Genomic DNA, 23,676 nt, shown 5'->3' on the forward strand with positions numbered 1-23,676 from the left:
TACTTAAATAATACATAGCACTCTTACATATGCCAGTAATCGCTGAATGAGATTTCTTAACATTCTCCTAAGAAGAGATAAAAAATTAAATAAGCGTAAAGGTTACATGAAACATATACTTGGGTATCTAATAATAAAATTTAATTGGCAGTAGAGTATAGGTTATTCGTAATCCGTTATCCGTTATCCTTGTTATCCGTAATAACAGCAGCTCAAACCTGAGAGCCCAGTGCTTCTATGTTACCTGCTTGCGGTAATAATCGTAAAGAAGAAAATCCATGTTTAAATGAAGTGTTCCGCTTAAACGATTAAATTCGGCAAATCTTTATTACATTTGGTGGCGTGGTTGCCTAATCAGAGTGTTTCATCAGACATTTCGTGTATATTTTTGTTTAAAAGTGAACGTTCGGAGTCACCACAAAAGGAAACGAGGTGGAGGTGGTGGAGGTGGTGATGTTGAAGCAGGCGGGGTTAGCCTGGCATACATAGCCGGCAATTGTTCCGCCTGATCCTCCTTCAAGTTGAGATCAGGGATGTGTCACCAGGTGTCGATGAGCCCCGTGTCTCGCAGGAAGGCTATCAGCAGGCGTTGCGCTCTCTTCCTGAATGCCGCGGGCCCTCCGGGGAAAACAACGTCTTCAAAGGTCCTGTGCGTGAGACCGCTTTTTTGCAGGTTGTCGACCAACGCTTTTCTTTCTGTGTCAAACTGTGGGCATAGCCAAATGAAATGTTCGATGTCACCAATGTCACCACAGAAAACACAGAGTGGGGAAGCGCGAAGCCCAGTCTTGAATAACCAAGCTGGGGTGTATGCGGAGTCGGTCCTGATGCGGTATAAAAGCGTCGCTTGTTCGCGTGTAAATCCATGAGTCACACAGGATTCGTGTGGATTCTTGTGCATCTGTCTAAAGTGAAGGCGGATTGCATCCTTAGGGTTTTGAAAAGCTTTTGGAGCTTTCACTTTTGGGACACATGTCAGCGCTAGGCGTGCAAGGGCGTCAGCTTCCTCGTTTCCATCAATTCCTACGTGTGATGGAATCCACTGAAACGTTATGTTAAATCCTTTGCTCGTGAGGGCGTCAATCAGTGCCAGAGACTGCCTTGTAAATTTCTCTAGAGGTAGGCCCCGATGTAATCTTTGTAATGCTGACTTGGAATCCGTCAGCACCACGACATCTCGTGCAGAAAAGGCACGTAGTTTCCGCAAAGCCGCGGTGATTGCGGCGCTTTCTACTGTTGTAGAGGAAACTACGCGATCCAGTCGGCCAGACCATGACACATCAAGGGATGGTATGCAGAATGCCGCTGCACAGCTATCTGTTTGTGCACACACCGAACCGTCTGTGTACACTTGTAGATGGCTTTGAAACAAAGTGCTCAAGTGGTCCAACACAATAAACTTGGCTTCGGCAGTTGAAATGGTGCGTTTCGTCGGTAGGTGGGGTACATTGAGGCTGCAGGTAACGTCCGGAAAAGACCATGGCGGGCCAAGGCGACTTCGTTTAGGCCACTTCAATCCTAAATATCGGATGGTGTTCAGCGCCGCATGGAAATGTGAGCGAGTTCTTGATCTTAGCCGCCGGAGAAGCGCCGTGCCTGCGCGTGACTCGCCCAGCCTTAATAGCTGCGTCAGCAAGGCCTGAGATGCCAACAGGCGGAGTGGAAGAGACTCTGCCTCATTAGTGACTTTCTTGTTTGAAGCCGCCGTTGGAACTCCCATCGCCAAGCGAAGTCCCTTTCTGTGCACTGCCTCCAAGCGCTCGAATTGACTCGATGATGGTGATATCAGAGGGAGCTGATAGAGAATGCGGCTTGTTATCAGTGCAGCGTTCAGTTTAAGCATGGATATAGGATTGTTTCCCCAACGTACACCTGCCAATCGACAAAGTGCGTTGATTCTTTGCACCGATGCAGCCACAACACTTTCGACCGCACCACGCCATAGTAGCTTGTTGTCGATGGTGACGCCCAGGAATCGAACATGAGTTGCACGAAGAATTGAATGCCCTCTGATATTCAGCGTCAGACGTGTTGACTTGCGTCTCACTCCCGGGAAAAGCATGAAGGCTGATTTTTCTGCTGATAAGGATAGGCCAAGCGTCGATAAGTGGCGATCGATAGTGGAGATTGCGGCCTGGGCTATCCGGGCCAAACGTTTGTGTTGGTACCCCGAGATCCAAATGCAGATGTCATCTGCGTAGATGGATTTTAACATGGCTATCGGTTACTATGTGAGACCGCTGCAAATTTATAGCTCGTGAATTTTGAATGCGGTTTCATTATAAGCGTCAAATAGGAAAGAATGTATGTGAAGCGAGGGAAGCCTGATCACACTGCATATATATATATATATATATATATATATATATATATATATATATATGCGTGTATGTATTATAGCATTAATCATGATGTATGATATATCATAACTCATGATCACTTTTAAGTTTCATGGAATTTTTTAAATCACCTGTGGCAGACAACATAATTCTTATTGTTGAGCTGTTCATAGCACGACAGAAATAGAAACACATGTTAAATTTATTATTAAAAATTAAGTTAACTTCTTGGTTAACTACTTTACGGCACATACTGCAATTTACTAATTATAGCCGGTGAGATTCTAAGACGCATTCACTTGAAATGAATTTCCAGGATGATGCGAGTTGATACGAACTACATGATACATGATGATACGAACTACATGGCCGTTGCAGTCAAGTTTCGTGGTTAAATGCATAAAAAAACACTTCGGTACAAAATTAAATGAAACAACAGTGCATTTTTACGGCGACTTTGATGGTGCATATCTCAAAACCGGTGTTATTCTGGAACTAAATTTTAAGTGGAAATGCCTGACGAGCTCATCGGCTACAATTCGTAAATTGCGACTTGTGCGTAGAGTAATCATTTAAGAAGCAAAATAGTGATTTTTTTCGTTAATTAGCTGAATGTGTATTTCGATTTTTTATGCAAGCAATGTGCGCCTCTCTGAGCAATCTTGCTCCAGGATTAGACTTTTGTTATCGGCTACAGGTGATCCTTAAAAATTTCATAAGGCTTAAATATGATCTCCCCGTATGCATATGCACAGGTTGCCCCAACTATCATGTGCCAAGATTTATAGATATCGTGATGCCACGTAGATGGACAGAACCAAGGTAATGTTCTTTGCCGAATTCACTTGGAGATACTCAGATTGTTGTTTCCATTTCACGTAAGTGCATAATCAGTCTTAATTGATTAATAAACTTCTCAAACAATACAATTAAATGAAAATTGGAAATGAGGAAATTGTATAGTAACATGAAAAACGCGCGATACAGGTTTCTGTTGCTCAACACGTGCTACATTAAAGTGTTCTTGCGGAGCACACAAGAAGCCCGCAAATACACAAAAAATGGCCGCGCGACTGGCCGCTCGAGGCACAGCGAGGAAGCGGACCAAGAGCACTTTCGACGAAGGGTGTGAGATGTCGTTTCCACAGCTTTGCTTTCTTGAATGTATTATGTGCTCAGACTAACATTTCTATCCAAACACCTGTTATTTCTTTTTTTTTTTGCATACTGCCGGCATTATAATGCCACCGCCGCCGCCTGGTACTCAAACCCTCTACATCTTCTTAGGAGGAAAAGGCCTTGGTCGCTGATTTATTATGTTTGTTCGAATGCTGAAGCTTTCTTTTAGAGCTGGGAATGATGGATGCAGCCCCGAGGTTTACGGTTGAACCTCGCTGAGCCAAATCAATTTTTGATATCCTCCTTGGTCGAGCCCAGGGATAAATTTTTATTACCTTTGAGGTGGAGCCTGACCATGGTATTTTTATGACGAAGCATTGCTTCCCTCATTTGTGGTGCTTCGCTCTAGGTCGGAAGGTAGGTAGGTTTCTGTATGCTGGCATACCTTTACGGGGTATTTTCTGTTTCACCAGAATCGGGTGGGGACGGGGAGGGGGAGAGGGAATTTCGGTAATAAACAGACATGCATGATCGACAGTGCAACTGAATCTCTGCCTTCGAACACAGATGTCCAATGATACAACCACTAGGACTCGCTTGCTTCTTATTCTCCTTTTTAAGACATTTCTGGTTAGAGTGAAACAGAGGTTAACCAAAAAGCCAAAACTAGCTTTGTACAACAAACAATATCAATCATTTCACAGTTTGCACGCATAGGCCTCTTGTGTCAAAGCCGAATAGCTTTTCGAAAGATTTGGCGGTTGCCTGACTTGCCACTTTCGCGTGTTCTTTCCTCGTGACAACACGCACTGTGAGATGCTGCGTTAGACTGCACCGTCTCCTGTATCTACATTCCCCAGTGCTACCGTTGAAGCAGTTAGCGCTATGCAGAGGCTGTGCGACGATGAACATACTTTAACGTTTCATTGCCGCAGTGCTAATGTCATTGTCGTTTTTACATGCGCGAGATGCGTTAGCCACATGTACGTACGACTGTATAACATTTCGCCACTAAAGACGTCAAATGTTGTGCTTCTCTCACTTACGCTCGTGCAGCACCTATGTAGAAACCAAAAAATCGACATGTCACAAGCGAGCGTGTAAGTGCCGCAGTACAACTCACCTCATCGCATCCCACAGTCGTCGTTACCGTCATCTTGATGCGATCGCTACATGCGCAATTACGTGAGACACGTAATAACGTTTGCCAACCTGGTGTAATTCTTTGTGTAATCCGAAATGATCCTTGGTAGCCAGCTACCTGCAAGATGCTTCGCACAACGTTGGTACCCGCAGTGCGTGAGGTCTGCTTCGTTTTGTTTTTGTCCTTCCCACAGTCGAGCTCCTGACCTGCAGCTTTCAATATAATCAACTCTGTCACTGGACCACCAGCGGCGTTTCCTCAAGAACGTGGAGGTTCGGGCCACCGCTGGCGTCCAACCTTGGCCCTGAGAAGCGATCGTCTGAAACGAACGGTGGGTTTACCTCTCTGTAAAATTGTATGGGTTGTATTGGACTCACAGTAATGAATTGAACAGACCCATCAGCAGGGTAATAATATGACAAGCCATTTTATAGTGAACCTCTTAACGTGACCAAATACCACCTTCAGAGCAAAAATGTGAATGCACAACAGGGGACAGCGCGCAGTATACCTAAGTGAATTCCAAACCACACCTGACACAAAGGCTATCAAGTATAATTTGCGCAACAAGTAGTAAATTTCTTTCTGAACAGTAGAAAGTGCGAAAAATTGTGAAAATCTTTCACGAAGCTGTGCCGGCCCCATTAGTGGCTCGCACTACTCAGAAGGTACGTTGTTGGCGTTGAGAAAAAAAAACAACATTTTCATGCAAAATAAACACGCTTCTACGCTGTTTCACTCGTGCGCGTACTTGTCTTTCTTTTTTTTAGGCGGTATGATCCACGTGACGGGAGCTACACTCGCCAGCAACGGCGGCTTGTCACGACTCTCGTCGACAACGCTTGGACGCCAGCCTAAACGTCTGTGCATTTCGACGTGGTACCACATGTTTGGTGGCCGTGGCGTAATCTTCGGATTGAGGGCTCGCAAGACGGTCGCCGCAGCTGGCTTCGTCTGGCAGAGTTCACCCCTCTTCTACCAGTTTGACCGCACGACCGCTGACCGGTGGTACGAGGTGCGCCGTACGGTGAACATGGATGGCGCCCATAACCAGGTAAAATATAGGCTGATGACAATTTGTTTATGGGATTTTTTCCCAGGCTCCTCACATAACATGAATCTCACTTATTGCCTACTTAAAAATATTACGGAGCGCAACATTTTTCCTAATGACCAAGATAGCCGCCACTACGGTCTTTCATGGGAGGCAGTGATATTAATAACGTTATTGTTAATATAGTATTATTTAAATTATTAGGCAACTTATACCATGATATGGTCATAGTGTGCCACTGGTGGCGTGGAGTAGATGTAGAACATCGGTTATTTAAACTGAAGGGTCCGAGTTCGGCTCCTTGTCCAGGACAATACGTTTTGCCTTGGTGTGGCGTAGGAAAGCGGTATAAAAATCGACGAGAGCAAGATGGGCTATATATTCTATACTCCGTTTCATACATATAGGTCAACAATGTGGAAGCAATGCAAGAAGTTCGGTCAAGAAAAGATATCATTTCGGGCGTTCCGTCTGTGCTTTGCTGTGTACCAACCGCGTTCCCTGCGCGAGCGTGCACGTGAGGCTCCTCGCGACGGGCTACAAATAAAGAACTCGAAAAGAAGAGCAAAAATAAAAATGTTCTAGAGCGACGCATTATCATCCCCATGCCACAGTGTGTGTTTGTTTCTAAGGATTAAAACATGTTTGACTCAATACTGAGCCTATATAAAATCAGTTGCCGCACGCGTGCGGTCAGAAAACATCGAACTGCATCCTAGTGCGAACGAAGCCGCTGCAAGAAGTCTCTCAAGCCTCCACAGCGTTGACAGCTTTCTATGGAACTGTGTAAAGGCGCAATGAAATTAAGAAGAAACAAAAAGAAGACGCTCTTTCGACTGAACAATAAACGACCTCCCTTGTGCAGTGCTTCGCCGCTACCGATCACATGACACTTTCAAAATAACTCCTGGCCCTCGTTCACAGCGGCTGAAGTTTTCCAAAGAGAACACAAGGTCAGATTTCTAATTCATAAGCACAAAGCGGACAACATTCTTGAACTTGGAGCTATATCAGAAGCGTCGTAGTCATCGTAATTAAGCTGAATAGGGCATACACATTAAAGGTAGCAAAGCCTACATTACGAAATCCTGTCTTAATGATGGAGACGTAGAGGACTGCTATGGAAACGTTGAATTCGCAACGGGAGATGAGAAAACTTGGTATAGCGTTGTCATAGGCCACCTAAGTGCGAAGGTGAGCGAAAGCAGCATGAGATACAGGCAACTCGCAACAATGGCCTTGTCTCTGTGAAAAGTAGAAGACAAAAATCGCACTTTCGCCCCGACGGCGTAGGATATATTGTAATATAAAATTAGTAGACAGTCTTACAAAGTAATGATAGTAGTTTTATTCGCCGTACGAAATCGTAAACATTCGCTTGGTGACCAAATTGACAAGCATGGTGTCACGCACTCACAGGCAAAGATAAACACATCTCACTTTTTGAGTGTGGACACTCGCTATTAAAACTCTGGTGTGAGGAAGAGCGGCAGCAGCAGCGAGCAAATTTACGTTCGCGCGAAATAAGCTGTGGACAGAAAGCGCACACGAAGCTATGAGCCTTCGGCGCACCTAGATTCTGTATTCATCGCTCATCGCTTTCAAGTAAGGCTCGCGCGGCCGTGCTCAGCTGTGTCATACGCGGCCGCGGCCACAGTAGAATAGTAGGTGCTTCCTCCCCAATTTTCTCCCTTGCGCGCTCGAGAATAAGCCACCATTAGCCTCGCACGGTTTATTCACTTGCACCTACAGCATACGGCGTGCGCCCCGTGTGTTCCCAAACTTGGATTTGATACAGAACATCACGACGACGCCGACGACGAATATGCGCCTGTACGACTATATGCGACTTGAAGGCGAAAGCACAAGTGTTGAAGCTATAATTAGCCAGTTATTTAGCCACGGTATTGAGGCACCTTATTTCCCTGAGCCATCTATCTGAATTCGCTGAGTCATTCACCTTCATCGCTGTGTCATCCACTTCAAATCGCTGAGTCATGCACTTTAATTGATTTGTCAACCCGCCTGATTGGCATTGATTCCGGTTAGTTCACTTTGTCATCCTCTTGATTAGCTTAGTAATCCACTTTATTTTGCTTAAGTACTCTTAATTTTCCTTGATGCCTCTTCATTCACTTTGATTCTGCCTAAATCGCATTAAGTCGTCTTAATTAAGGTTAATTCCTCATAAATCGCTTTGTCCTCCTTCCCAATTCACTTTGATTCTTCCTAATTTGTTTTGATTACTCTGAATGCACTCTGGCTCCTCTTCACTCCCTTTGTCATCCTTCTATTCGTCTTGCTTCTTAATTCGCTTTGTCATACCCTCATGCGCAGTCATGCTTTGGCCCGCTTTAACTGCCTTTAACTCGCTGGAGAGTTCACTAATCCTTTTTAGGCGATGCGTGCTGAAGGCCTGCTCACTCAAGGACGCTCAAGGTCGACTGAACAACGAGACATATGAGGCTTTCACCTTAAAATATTTTGGAAGAGGTCTCGGAAAGAAAACAATTCTGAATATTGAATACCTCCATTGGGAAATGTATACCAGGAGGAGGATAACCTCTGAAAAAGTAGTAAGCTTAGTGAAATCAAGTGTTGCTCTTAATTTAAACATCGAGGCCAAAATCCGCGAAGAAGAGACAGGCAAACGCGGACGCCATCATGATAAAAGCAGATAATTTCAAGGCTATTCCCGCGGAAAAATATATCAGGCTTTAGGACATTATGCAGCACATCACATCAACGACAACGCTGACGATTGCAGCAGAAATGCACCTATGCATCCATATAGCTGATACTGCAATAAAAAAAATAGACGAGCTCTCTCACATAATAAGGGAGCCAATCAAAAAGCAACAAGACATGAAAATGGACAACTCTACGTATTGCAGGGAATTAGCTGAACTGTCATAGCGAATGAAAAAGGGAAAGAAATCTTATATAAATGTTGTTCACGAACCAGTATGAAAAGGGGCCGCATGAAATCCACAATAAGAAAGCTTGTTATTTAAAAATAATGAAACGCTGCGCAGGGGAAAGTAGGCAGGGCATTGTTACCGCCATTGTGACGATATTAAAAAGCCAGTAGAGGAAGTCTCTACGGCACCACATTGGATACAGAGCAGCGACGTAACCGCGAATAGGTGTAGTGACGAACAGAACAAGGAAGTTTCATGCTTACTTAGCGAAGTGGTTAGGTTTTCCTCTCGGCAAGTAATGCCGAAAGAGAAAAGGGCAGGAAGAGATGGAATAACAGTCGATTAGGTCAAAGATGAAGACGGTATTATACTCGAAAAGCTTGGGAACCTTCATTCACAATGCCTGCAGATTTGATATGTACTAAAGTGAAGATTCTTATGAACAATTCTTGTTCATAAGGAGATATTCGCGTCTTACTTTTAAGCGCGCAAGCTTTGATATATATGTCCTTTTGCTAGTTTGGCGAGTCTCTACGTTACACCTATGTTTTTACAACAATCATACATGAGAACTTAATAATGAAATAGTTTAACACCATGTGGTCCTACATTAAGAGGTTAGCAGGATTTAAAAATACATAAGCCTTGAGAATGATAAGTCAAGTCTTGATTCGTAATTTCGTTACGAAGGGAAAATATGCGCTGGCTCGCCTATACCTTACGTTTAAATAAGCCGGTAGATCTCAGCATCCCTGTCGACGCAAGTTCTGCCTCACGCGAAGAATGAAGCCGGAAAAAAGAACCTGTACGCGTGCTTAACCTCGTCCGTATTACGTCAAACTATTCCATTCTGATTTCATTTCCATCTGCTCACGTGACGCGTACGTAAGAGCCGACGCAAGTATCGGACGCTGACAAGCAATGTTGTTTGAATAGCCCATTCAAACACTTCCTTGCTTATAGGACGTCCCATATTTTTAAAAGCAAATAGCTGTATGGAATACGAGAGAGAGAGAGGTAAACTCCAATCAACTATCGACCGAAATTGAAGTGGCGAGCTTGGGCTCGGAAAAAAAGGATAGGGGTTACCAGGAATTATGGATGCGCTGCTGCAGAACAGCTGCCACTGCTGTGCGGGACGCCTCAGTCATGAGGGCCAGTAATGTCGTGGGGTTAAGATGTGCAAGAGCTGCGGCGTCTGCCAGGGCGCCTTTCATATTGATGAAGGCGTCTTAAGTGGCAGCATCCCATTGCAGCAATGACGACTAGTTTTTGTTGGTGAGGCGGCAATGCAGAGGCGCTACCATGGCAGCCCAGCTCCTGACGAATCGGTGGTAAAATTTAACCATGCCGAGGAACTGTTGCAGCTTCGTGATCGCTGTGGACTTGGGCAAACTCTCTGCTGCCTCGATTTTTGATGAAAGTGGGTGAATGCCACTGGCGTCGAGATGATGTTCTAGAAATTCCAAGTTGTCGACATGAAACTCGATTTTTAAGACGTTGGTGACGATGCCGTGTTCAGATAGTTAAAAAAAATTACGGGGTTTTACGTGCCAAAACCACTTTCTGATTATGAGGCATGCCGTAGGGGAGGACCCCGGAAATTTCGACCACCTGGTGTTCTTTAACGTGCACCTAAATCTACGTACACGGGTGTTTTCGCATTTCGCCCCCATTGAAATGCGGCCGCTGTTGCCGGGATTCGATCCCGCGACCTCGTGCTCAGCCATAGCCACTGAGCAACCGCGGCGGGTATGTTCAGATAGCCACTGCAGCAAAAGTCATAGATGTAAATGCGTTTCGACGGATTTACGTGTTTCCAAGAAGTTGTCGATGTAGGTGAAAACGAAGAGTATGCCACGTGTGTAAGCATCAATGAAACGTTGCAATGACTCAGCGGCATTCCTGAGACCAGCAATATACGCAGAAACTCGAAAAGACTGAATGGCCTTGTAATCGCCGTCCTAGGCATGTCCTGCTCAGTCACAGGAATTTGGTAGTGAATGCGGACAAAGTCAATAATCGAAAAGATGTCGGCGCCGTGCAGAGGCGCGGCTATATCTTGTGTGTTGGGCAAAGGATACGGATTCGGAATAGTCTGAGTAGTCAAACATCTGTAATCTCCACATGGCCTCCAGTACCCTGGTATCTCAGACACCATATAGAGTTGAGTTGCCCAGTTACTGGCGGACGGCCGAATAATACCTACTGGCAACGTGTGCTCGAACTCTGCACGTGCAACTTTGAGCTTGTCTGGAGCAAGCCAACCTGGTTTGAAGAATGCAGGAGGACCGCTAGTGATGATGTGGTGTCGTACGTCGTGGCAGCCGTTTTTTTTTTTCATTTCGGCCAAGCAGTGTTTTCGGGAAATTCTCGCAACAAAACCGCGAAGGGTCCATTGAAAACCGTAGCGCAAGAGTTCGGTAAATCTCGGTAAACATCATCGCCGTGCACCGCATGCTGGATGTGTGAGGGAAAGTGTGAGAGCGTGAGCCGAAGATGGCAGCTTAATCTCGCGTGCGCAAGGGAGCAAAGCGGGGAGGAAGCGCGCAGTCTTCTGTCGCGCGAAAGGCACCGGAAAGAGGAGAGGAAGTCGGGGCTGTTCTACCGCGGTAGCTGCTGCGTATGCGCTACCACGCTCGGCCGCGCAGGCCCTTTCTTGAAAGCGATCAGTGGTGGGAACATAGTGCACCATTAACTGATAGCTCAGTGTGCGCTGTGTTTTCGCTGCTTAGTTCGCGCGCAAGCAAGAGGCAGAATTGAAGGTAAATTCATTCGCTGCTGCTGCCGCACTTGCTCGAGCGTTTTGACAGCCAGTTGCCGTGGTCATCGAATGAATAGCTTACGTACTTGCTTGTGCGTGCGTGGCACACTGGTCCTTAATTTTGTTAATAAGTGAATGTTTATAACTTCATACGGCCGATAAAACTATTATCCTTACCTCGTATAGCTGTCTACTAATTTTCTATCGCAATCGACGCTTCGCATTGCAGTCGGCATAGTCTGTCCCCATCACAGATCGGTGTCCAGGTAGAGCCTGTGCTGCGGCGTCATACGCAGCCGCATAAGTGGCGAGAACCCAGCGCACGTACACCACCAGAGTACGCTTGATCACGGCTGATGATGCTTCGTCGCGGATGCATAACGCGCTAAAGAATGATAATGCCTTATAATGATCTAACGTCATCAGCGCACTTGGCGCCGACCCCTGCAGTAGTTTGCTTGCGTCATCAATGACCCTTACGTTGCACTCTGAAGCAGATGATGTCGCTGCAGCGCTGTCATTTATACTAGGGACGTATTCTGTAAGAGTCTAACTATAGCGGATATCGCTATTTTGCCTGTCGCTGAAGTGCTGACTGGCTGTGGCGCCTTGCTGCCGCGGATGCACAGCCCACTCCAGCCAATCAGAACTTGAAGAGCAAACGAAATGGAAATGTCGACTAGGTGGACTCTTACAGACTCTATCCCATGGTCGGATGAAGTTTCACAACATTGCTGCATGGAGATTAGCAAGTGGCAGAATGCTTACGCCTACTTAGACAACTCCCAGAGGCGTTACCGCGAGAATAATTTTTTCGCAACAACAAGACTCCGGCTATTCTGAGGAAATATCAGTTTCAACGTCGAAGTTATGTGCACACGCTAAAGATGAATACTAATGCATCTTTAGTACGTACAGCTCACTTCGACGTTGTCAGCTTTTGCGGTTTTGTGCCATCGCGTGACACAGAGGCGAAGTGGGCGCCACCCAAAAACATTGGACCAATAGCGAAGGACTAACCTCTAAAGAAGGTGTAGAATCGAAGACAAGTACTTTTCTTATGTTCGGCCTGATCATGCCTAATACGTGTGTGTACATCATGTCATATGGATAGTTTCTAGTGTTTTATGCGACGTCACGTGAACGACAGGCGAAGGGAGGGTGGCTCGAAAAAGTTTTTACCAATCGTGGAGAGCTAGTCGCAGAGATTTAAGCGGCGCTGATGAAAAATAATTTACTGAGACATTGATGAATTACCATGCAAGGTTATTTCATTGATCTCTGTAGTTAACCTACCCGTTTGCTTTGATCCCCATAGAAATTGTACGGAAGTTCAATATCGGAAGTCACACGGCATTATCCGTCGTTTGACTCTCGTGTTGTGCCGCTATCAACGGCCAATGCGCAGCCCTAGCAGTGAGGGCTAGATGTTTGCGATAAACACCGAGTGTATCTGGATCCAGAAATGACGAGGTGAAGCCGGCGCACCGTTAACGCTCCGCACAATCTGCATAGTTGGGGAGGTTGGACGGCGTTCTGCATTCCGCTGCTGGGGTGAGCGCCAATAAACACGCTTTCCTGCTGAGCTGCTGGGCTGCTGAGCGTATGCAGTAGTGGTAGCCGAACCAACAGTAAACGTGAAACTAACGCTGTGTAATACTTACCTTGGCGCTTATAAACGCGGTTGGTATCTCCGTTCCTATGCTCTCGTGCACTATCAATGTTAAACGCCTGCAAGGCCAATGGCGGCGGTCCTTAATCCCGCCTTCGTTTTGAGACGCCTGCCTGGGCGCTATTTCTTCTGCACATCATCCGTTGTCTTGCGTGTTGGATTATGCCGACATATGGAGTTGTCTGCCACAAAGATTGTTTTCAATATATAAACAAAGAAAAGCGAAAAGGAGACAACAATATCAATGCAAGCATGTCATTAGTTCTTATTTACTCATTAAAATACCTTTGCGCATAGGGAAAACAAGCCTCTGCAGCCATTTTATTTAATAAAGCGAAGGCTACTTGGTTTCTTTTTGTGGCAAATATATAAATACAAAATTTATGCCGTCACTTCCCAGTTTCTCAACTGTGGTCATTCTGTGTATATTATTGGAAAACCTACTTGTTACTTGTTATTGGAAACCTACAAGATTACTCGAACGGATGATAGGCTGGTAATTCCGAACTCCGCTATTTTACCTCAGGCTGAAGGTTACTATTGCAACCCACAAGCAGTGGCTCCTCAATAGCACCGAAAAGATCAACAGCGTAGAATTCGAAATGACCACGTTCCTTACAACAATACGAGATTACAACAACCATGGCCTCGCAGTAATGATGTTGCAGGTGCCCCTCTTCACCCTCCTGAGGATTTCATAACAGTGCGAACCGCGAGTAACAGTTTATAAATGCGAAGTTAGAAAAATTGACCCGCATAATGGGAAGCCCTACATTCTCGCTATTCCAGCAAACCAATGGTATTTTTGGTGAAGACTCTTATTTGCCATTCGCAGAACAATATTTCCATTCGTGTCTTCACAGGGAACACCGAAATATGTTGACAATTGGCGTATCACTAAGCTATTTGATTCACGCATTACATCAGGGAAGGAAAATTGATTTGTAGTTCATCAGAAACACGGTATACGGAAGTGGAGGGTGTTCATTTTTATGTTTTTTGCATAACGTGTTGCCAGCAGTGCATCTGTATGTAAAGACATATAGTGCAAATAAGCAGTTGCATTCAGTAGTATGCCCACGGGCACTCAATTTCAGTCTTAAAGAAGGTGATTTGATTCGGCTGTTTCAATTCTGCAATATTTAGCGCCAGAACGACGATCTCATTAGGAGGCACGCTGTAATGGAGACTCCAGATTATTTTTACTCCCTGGGGTTCTATACCTTGCACACAATGCATGGTGCGAGGACGATTTCAAATTTCGCCTCCATCGAAATGCGGCCTCCATGGTCAGGAATGGATCCCGCGAACTCGTAATTAACAGCGCAGCCTCACAGTCACTAAACCACCACGTCCGGTAAATTACTGTTCAAGCAATATGCTGATGTTTTGTGCGAGTCCATAATGTGTGGTCGTGGGCCAATGATGGAGACTGAGTCCGAACAAATCACAGAAATATTAGACTGCAGTTTATTATTTCTGAATGAATGGTAGTTCCAGGAAGTAGGGGTTTCGTAGAAATAGCGTAAGCCTAAAAACTTTTGTCTGGCCATTCTGCGATGAACGCGAAGTGGCTGGCGCTAGCCTAAACCAAGCTAGACTCTGAAATGCACAATAGCGTATAGATAACGCGTGCAAGAAGTAGAATACAAAATGTGCTTTCTTTAAAGGTTTCCAATTTGTGCCTCTGACGCAGTTGATTTTTGACGTGACCATGCTACCAACAGCGAGAAACGACTCTGTCGTAACGCTCGGGCCGGTAGAAGCTCGGCCTGGTGCATGTGACGTGCTGACGGATGGTGAAGGTAAGCCTCATCTGTGTTCTTCATTGTTGTAGAACCGGTACTTGAAAAACGAAGCATTAGAAAGGAATCAAACCCTGGAATCCGCGAAAAATGACCTACCAAATCGAATGAAATATAATATGCTGCCCAATTTTTCAACACTGTGAAGTAAAAAGTTTCCGTGTAGTTCCTTCACAACGCCAGTCCCCCCAACACACACACACACAAACACACAAACACACACCCATGTACACACAAATATATATGTATATATATATATATATTAGTCATCATAGTCATATCGTAAGAAGCCGACAAAAAATGACGGCGAAGACATAATAGGAGAAATTGTCTACAGTTCTTAATTGAGTTAAAAAAAATGATAGAGTTGTGGAAATTAAAGTTGACTGAAAAACACATGGCTGCTGGTGGTATACGAACCTACGTCTTCGCATTACGCGTGCGATGCTCTTACCACTTGAGCTACCACAGCGCCATTTTTTATCAGCTTTTGCGGTATTTATGTTTGTGTACAAGAACTATCCCTGGGGGTGTCGGGCAGCGCCACCACTCACGGCCTTGGCAGTGGATGCGAAACATCCTGGAAATGTGTGTAGGTTTATATATATATATATATATATATATATATATATATATATATATATATATATATATATATATATATATATATATATATATATATATATATATATATGGTAAAATAAAGCACTTGTAAATGAGATAAAATTTATATTTGTGTGTGCTTCTATTCGTTGGCAGTAGCTACACTCTGTGGCACCCAAGCAAAAAACTGGCCGCACGAACCTTCCCGCTTGTTGTCATTTAGCCACTTTCGAATAGGCAGCTTGATAGTTTTTCTCTAGATATTTTCTCATGAAGACACTGCTGTTTCTTTCAGGCTACTGCGATTTCGAATTCGACCTATGTGGGTGGCAATCAAAGAACGGATGGAGACGACAACTCAAGGCGACCTCATTCTCCGATCCTGTGACAGGCTCGAGATCAGGACCAGAAAATTCTGGTTGGTTAGAGTGCTAGAAACATTTTATAAGAGTTCTTTAGAAGAACTTTCCTCATGGAGTTCGTTCCATCCTATAAAATACTGACACAGTTGTGACAACCTTCGAAATCAGCGCACAACACAATTTGCAAAAGTGCTCCATAGTTCCACGGTGGTGTGTTAAAAGAGCACTTACAAGCAAAACGCCGACAATTTTGGGCGCGTATGGTTCCCGCACCCCTAACTGCTTGTGCATTCTTCGGGTTTCAAGTTTATCGTATCTCCTGGTGTGTGTCTTGGTACCGAGATATAACTTCCTATGGTCAGACTTCCATCTGTGATAAGAAAGAGTATTTAGTAGATGAGTTAGGCTACCTAAAGTTGACGTATTGGTGAAGCACAAGAAATGTTTAAGTAATATCCAGGAAGAAAACTCCATAAGGGTATTGAATAATTGAGGATGTAGAGAGAGAAGAAAACACAACAAAGTTGAAAGACAGTTTCTGTGATTTGTGTGTCTTTGTCGTGGTGTTTTGTCCGCGCTCAACACGCTCCAATGTAATAATCATTAGGAAATCCATAGCAACGTTGTATTCTATACAGTTAACAGTAGAGCAGTCTTGAATAAATAGCTGTCACGTATGCAAAGCTTACTTATGTAATGGCAGCTCTGTTCACATACAGACAGAGCACAGATATCACGCAATACATTGATTCAATTTCTAGTACACTTACTTGCAATGCAGCCGGTAACCGATCTCGCTGACGAATATCACAGAGATCAGTTGCCGGTCTTGGACAGTGACGGTGAAAAACAACATCGGCAAAACCTTTGACGATGATTGTCAACGCGCGCGAAGAGCCCGAACGAACGAAGGAGCGAATGAATGAGCCAACGAACGCGCGAGGAAGAGCGCGAGCGAACGAACGAACGCGTAAGCCACCAAACGTACTACCCCCTCCTCCTAACTTCCCTCCCCGAAACTAGTTTATGCTAGAGCACGCGCCGTTTCCCTCGGTGCCTTTGCATGGCAAATGCGACCACCGACCTTCAACTCCCGCCGACCACCGACCCCAGCTAACCCCAAAAATGGCGATTTTTTACCAGAAAGGCGAAGCATCGTGTGTGATAGAAAATTTTGAGACAGCTATACGAAATAAGGATAGTAGTTTTATTGGTATTGTCGAATTGTAAACATTTGCTTATTAACTAAATTAAAAAGGATGGTGTCACGCACGCACGTGAACATGAAATATGAACACATCTGACTCGTTGACCGGGCGGGGACACTCACTGTCACAACGCTAGCGTGAGGAACAGTGGCAGCAGCAGCGACAAGGGAATTGACCGTCGTGCTGGCTCGCGCGTCATCGGCAACTAAGCTGCTTCAACACAGCGCACACGAAGCTAAGAGCCCTAAGCAGCCTGGCCTCTGTACGCATCGCAGATCACTTTCGAGATAGGGTCCCCGCAGCCATACTCAGTAGCGCCAAACGCCGCCGCCGCTGGAATAGAGCCCCCCACCCTCCTCCCCTTAGTGCTTTGCACGCATTGGAAGACTGTGCACTTCCTCCCCGCCTCTCGCTCACGCGTGAGATCGAGATCGAGCCGGTATGCACGGCTCACGTTCGCACCTACAGCATCAACTGTGTAATTGTACTTGAAAATCAGGGTGACGCCTATGGCGGATATGAGCGTTATGTGTCGATATAATTGGTATCGTAATAAAAGAAGCGAAAGAGACAGAGCTATTCTCATCAAAATAACTTGAGTCCGAGGCACTGTTGTACCCATTACATTAAACCATATATTCAAGCAACAACTTTCCCATAGGCTTACGCAACTCTACATCTTTGGTAATGTTTTACGTAGCCACCGCTGCATAAATTTTCTTGCCACCAGTTAGCGTTGTTTTTCTGTGGCAGTAACGGGTGAAATGTCTTGGTGTCGTGATGTCATCACCCCTGCTATCATCATCATTGTGTCGTAGTCATGATTGCCTCGCCGTGACTTTTGACATAAGAGTAACGCCGTTGTCGCTATTACTCCTCATTTTAGCCTCGAACGAAACCATATATATATATATATATATATATATATATATATATATATATATATATATATATATATATATATATATATATATATATATATATATATATGCATATATATATATATATATATATATATATATATATATATATAAGCCCGAATGGTGAGCCTAGAAATGAAATCGACTTCATACTCTGCGTGAACCCTGGCATCATAAAAGATGTAGACGTACTCGGCAAGGTACGCTGCAGTGACCATAGGATGGTAAGAACTCGAATTAGCCTAGACTTGAGGAGGGAACGGAAGAAACTGGTACACAAGAAGCCAATCAATGAGTTAGCGGTAAGAGGGAAACTAGAGGAATTCCGGATCAAGCTACAGAACAGGTATTCGGCTTTAACTCAGGAAGAGGACCTTAGTGTTGAAGCAGTGAACGACTATCTCATGGGAACCATTAAGGAGTGCGCAATAGAAGTCGGTGGTAACTCCGTTAGACAGGAAACCAGTAAGCTATCGCAGGAGACGAAAGATCTGATCAAGAAACGCCAATGTATGAAAGCCTCTAACCCTACAGCTAGAATAGAACTGGCAGAACTTTCTAAGTTAATCAACAAGCGTAAGACAGCGGACATAAGGAACTATAATATGGATAGAATTGAACAGGCTCTCAGGAACGGAGGAAGCCTAAAAACAGTCAAGAAGAAACTAGGAATAGGCAAGAATCAGATGTGTGCGTTAAGAGACAAAGCCGGCAATATCGTTACTAATATGGATGAGATAGTTCAAGTGGCTGAGGAGTTCTATAGAGATTTATACAGTACCAGTGGCACCCACGACGATAGTGGAAGAGAGAATAGCCTAGAGAATTCCAAATCCCACAGGTAACGCCAGAAGAAGTAAAGAAAGCCTTAGGAGCTATGCAAAGGGGGAAGGCAGCTGGGGAGGATCAGGTAACAGCAGATTTGTTGAAGGATGGTGGTCAGATTGTTCTAGAGAAACTGGCCACCCTGTATACGCAATGCCTCATAACCTCGAGCGTACCGGAATCTTGGAAGAACGCTAACATAATCCTAATCCATAAGAAAGGGGACGCCAAAGACTTGAAAAATTATAGACCGATCAGCTTACTGTCCGTTGCCTACAAAGTATTTACTAAGGTAATCGCAAATAGAATCAGGAACACCTTAGACTTCTGTCAACCAAAGGACCAGGCAGGATTCCGTAAAGGCTACTCAACAATAGACCATATTCACACTATCAATCAAGTGATAGAGAAATGTGCAGAATATAACCAACCGTTATATATAGCTTTCATTGATTACGAGAAAGCGTTTGATTCAGTCGAAACCTCAGCAGTCATGGAGGCATTACGGAATCAGGGTGTAGATGAGCCATATGTAAAGATACTGGAAGATATCTATAGCGGCTCCACAGCCACCGTAGTCCTCCACAAAGAAAGCAACAAAATCCCTATAAAGAAAGGCGTCAGACAGGGAGATACGATATCTCCAATGCTATTCACAGCATGTTTACAGGAGGTATTCAGAGGCATGGTGTGGGAAGAATTGGGGATAAAAGTTGATGGAGAATACCTTAGCAACTTGCGATTCGCTGATGATGTTGCCTTGTTTAGTAACTCAGGAGACCAATTGCAATGCATGCTCACTGACCTGGAGAGGCAAAGCAGAAGGGTGGGTCTGAAAATTAATCTGCAGAAAACTAAAGTAATGTTTAACAGGCTCGGAAGAGAACAGCAGTTTACGATAGGTAGCGAAGCACTGGAAGGGGTAAGGGACTACATCTACTTAGGGCAGGTAGTGACCACGGATCCGGATCATGAGACTGAAATATTCAGAAGAATAAGAATGGGCTGGGGTGCGTTTGGCAGGCATTCTCAAATCATGAACAGCAGGTTGCCACTATCCCTCAAAAGGAAAGTGTATAACAGCTGTGTGTTACCAGTACTTACATATGGGGCAGAAACCTGGAGACTTACGAAAAGGGTTGTGCTGAAATTGAGGACGACGCAACGAGCTATGGAAAGAAGAATGATGGGTGTGACGTTAAGGGATAAGAAAAGAGCAGATTGGGTGAGGCAACAAACGCGGGTAAACGACATCTTAGTTGAAATCAAGAAAAAGAAATGGGCATGGGCCGGACATGTAATGAGGAGGGAAGATAACCGATGGTCACTAAGGGTTACGGACTGGATTCCAAGGGAAGGGATGCGTAGCAGGGGGCGGCAGAAAGTTAGGTGGGCGGATGACATTAAGACGTTTGCAGGGACAACATGGCCACAATTAGTACATGACCGGGGTAGTTGGAGAAGTATGGGAGAGGCCTTTGCCCTGAAGTGGGCGTAACTAGGCTGATGATGATGATGATATATAAGGAGGCACTAAAGATCTTTCCTGTGTGGCCCTCTACATTGTTCCTTCAGTCAACTCCAAATCCTCAATTATCTTTGCGTGTTGGTAAAACAGTTAAAGAATAGCTCACATGTTCAGGGTTTCGATGTGAGCGAGCGATGCCTATGCCTCACAAATATTTCCAGGGGCCTGCTGTAAAGGAAAGAGTTGACGTCGTGGACAAATAACAAAATAATGAAAGCAAGGTCTGGCTCATTTTGTTTTCACGCAGCGTACGTCCTTACGGCCACCCAAACATCTTCATCCCCATCCGGTGCCATAGTGACTAGTCCAGAATGGCAAGGAAACAGCGAGCCTCAATGCTTCGAATTCTTGTACCTGCCCGCTGCCGGAAGCGGAGTCCAACTGCAGGTAAGCTGGTCGCTGTTAGGTGGTGCAACAGACATGCCAGGAAAAACCGCATGCTGACCTTAAAACGAATTTACGGCCCCAAGCCTCCACTTTTCATATGTACCCTCCTTATCCAATTATTCAATAACTCAATAGTGTAATTTTTCGCTAAAGCAATCCTCAGATACATGTCGAAAGAATACTGCTCACATGGCTTCGTAATTGAATAAACTGTTCGCTGAGGTAGGCACAACAAAGTTCAGTTCACCTCCATGCCATGTCAAGTTGTTAGACGGAGACTCCTAAGGACCTACCAACCCAATCGGCATGCCTACTGCAACCGGTTGTGGGAGTTCGTCCTGCTGCGGCGTGCTGGAAGTGAAAAGCAAAGCTAGAGACGCGTTTTCCTGCGTAGGCATATTCATGGTTTGCCATGGTTCGCGGCGTCTAGGTTGATCACCCATCCTACTCACTTGAAACACGGACAAGGGAACGTAACAGGTGCTCGAGCCAACGGGTTTCTTCCAAACTGAAGTAAACATTAAAGTCGTTCGTGAGATCCATTGCTATCCGGTACAGCACAGGAGCCCGATAATTGCTATAATTACCCGTCGAATGAGTTCAATCGAGAGCATGAATGTAGGGTGAGATTCACTCTGCATTATAGAAAACGCACGTGAGATGCGTAAAGAGCAACTGGAATTCTATCTGGAAGCAAGTCTTTCACAAGTGCTGTGGAAAACTTGCTTCTAGCTAGAATTCAAGTTGTTGGCCTTCTTATGAAACGACTAATAAAAATCGGGCCCCTCGGTTAACCCCCCCCCCTTCATTTCGTTTACTACACGTGCTGTAGCAATATAAGGCGAAAAGTTGAAACAGTTAATGTGATTGCGGATATGCTGCACACGCCAACTGTTACAACTCGCCTTCTGAAAACTGTGGTGAAGAGTGCTGCATGACTTATGCCTTGGATGTTTGGGAGTGGCATGGCGACTGTGTCCTGCCAGCTCCAACTACACTGTAGATTTCTACAAGGTGTAACCATAGTACTTCTTATGGCGTGGTTGCTGAAGTAAATGTACCGTCCATCTAAGCTAGGCCTATTGAGGTGGCATCAACGGGAAGAATTTCGTGTCGATAAGGTCATTTCTGGGCACAAGTCCTGGACGACGATGGAGATCCCATCTTTCAAGCCACAAGCAATGCACAAGAGTGTGAGCAATAGAAGATGGAAAAAAGTGTCACTACTCCTTCAAGCACCGCGGAAAGCCACGGTCACGTGGAGCGCTGATGATGCTGGTTGCCTAGAGCTCCTGTATCGGTTCTCTTTAGAGGGAGCCGATGCACGAACTCTATGGTTGCCCTTTGTGCAAACTTTGATTTCCGCCTTGAGTCATTACTGTTGGGAAAAGTTTCTGGACACCTTGCGGCACGGGAATGACTTCCTCGCTAGTAATGGCGGGAATTTGACCTAGAGATTTACGGCCGATTCAAAGAAAGTTGCGGGAGGCATGTAAATTGCGGACAGCCACAGCAAAATGCACGCCTATTTTCGCCACAACCCTCACTGCCCGATGTACCCTGATTGCATCCGTTCTTACTGGTGGGAGTAAAGGAGCCCTGCACGTATCTCTTGACACTCTCTCTTCCCATGTCAATCCTTCACCTCGTTCTAAATAAACTGTTAAAACATTTACGATTCGTCGTCAGTTCTGTGCTATCACCTTGTCTGCTCATGTACCTGACACGTCAAGCTCCGACCACTAACATATAAATAACGACGGCCGGCAAGCCACAAGGAACGAGTACCCGCCGTTCAACGGAACGTAACCACCCTGTCTTCAAACTTTCAGCAGATTAAGCCTGTTTGAGTGCAGCAGCTAAGACGACAACCACAGGACACTAATAGCTAAACTAGAGCTAAAGCTTTAATCGCTAAAGAAGCAATACGTTTTGCTTCGTATGAGCAGTTAAATGAATATTTACACAGTATACAACTCAACCGGCACACATAAGCGCGCACAATATGTCAGGCCAAGTATTCTAATAGTTTTTTAACGTTTCACTCTATTTCCTGTTACTGTGAACACCAGCTTCCATATTTTATTATGACAACAGCTCAAGAAACTCGAGGGAGCGTCCACGCCATCGTGCTTTGCCTGTATCAACGGAGCAAGCATGGTTCACATGTCGAGGATTGCAAAGGCTTCAAAGACGTGGAAGACACGAAGTGTCTTCGGTTGTTTTTAAAAACTGTGCATCTAGAAACGTGGAGGTAGTGCAGGCCTTGTGGTCTGGAGCTTAACCAGCAGGGAGTGGCCCAGGCGGAGATGAGTGATAATCCACGTAACGAGTAACAAAGACGTTTAATTTCATTCCTACTGAGCGCTCAACTGTAGAAGCTTCCTGAGGGAGAGCGACACACTCTAGCTTGTGCTCAAGGCTGCTGAACGCTGTAGTCCGTTGGTGGGGACGTCTTTTATAGTCTTTGGAACGTCCTCACTCAGGAGAAGGGGAACGCTCTCCATGCTTGCGGCCGCCACTAAGTACATGGAAGAGAGCTCTGTATACGTATACGCAGACATGAGGGCGTCGTGCGAGCCATGGCTAAGGAGGCGAGAATGCGCGCACGAAGACTGGCGTCTTTTCGCCGTTGCGGCCTCCTTGGCGTTTATCAACGGTTGAGGGTGGCTCGGCGTATTTAAAACGTTTTGCCTTTCGCCGTCAGTTTGGCGGCGCGGCACAAATTGTTCACCACGCCTAGTAGTTGTAACAGACTGCCGAGCCAGGGGAGGAAGATCCCGATGGGCAAGGCACTGCATCCGCTGTCCGGAGGGATTGCACTGGTTGTCGTAGCCGCATGCGTCCGCTGGACAGTTGGCGCATTCCACCCGGAAAATGTTTCATTCCGCGTCGAGAACACCGCAGAATGAGTTGTGCTCTTGAGCGGTAGTGTCTAGTTCATGGCAGGCTTCTGTCGGAACCACACCGAAATCGCAGACATTCAGCCTGCAAGTACGAGACATATTGTCACTAACCTTCAGCA

At 45.3% G+C, this 23,676-nt stretch overlaps 1 protein-coding gene across 1 annotated transcript in view; it reads left to right on the forward strand.

Moving 5' to 3' along the window:
* The window catches only part of LOC142578378 (MAM and LDL-receptor class A domain-containing protein 1-like), a 241,392-nt gene that overhangs the window by 46,251 nt on the left and 171,465 nt on the right, over positions 1 to 23,676 (forward strand). Inside the window, exons 11-15 of the mRNA XM_075687771.1 lie at positions 4,796 to 4,933; positions 5,373 to 5,656; positions 14,710 to 14,818; positions 15,717 to 15,839; positions 20,512 to 20,651. Coding sequence (XP_075543886.1) covers positions 4,796 to 4,933; positions 5,373 to 5,656; positions 14,710 to 14,818; positions 15,717 to 15,839; positions 20,512 to 20,651 — 794 coding nt within the window. The remainder of the gene's footprint in view (positions 1 to 4,795; positions 4,934 to 5,372; positions 5,657 to 14,709; positions 14,819 to 15,716; positions 15,840 to 20,511; positions 20,652 to 23,676) is intronic.

This window comes from Dermacentor variabilis, chromosome 4, assembly GCF_050947875.1.
Source record: "Dermacentor variabilis isolate Ectoservices chromosome 4, ASM5094787v1, whole genome shotgun sequence".
NCBI classification, from domain to species: domain Eukaryota; kingdom Metazoa; phylum Arthropoda; class Arachnida; order Ixodida; family Ixodidae; genus Dermacentor; species Dermacentor variabilis.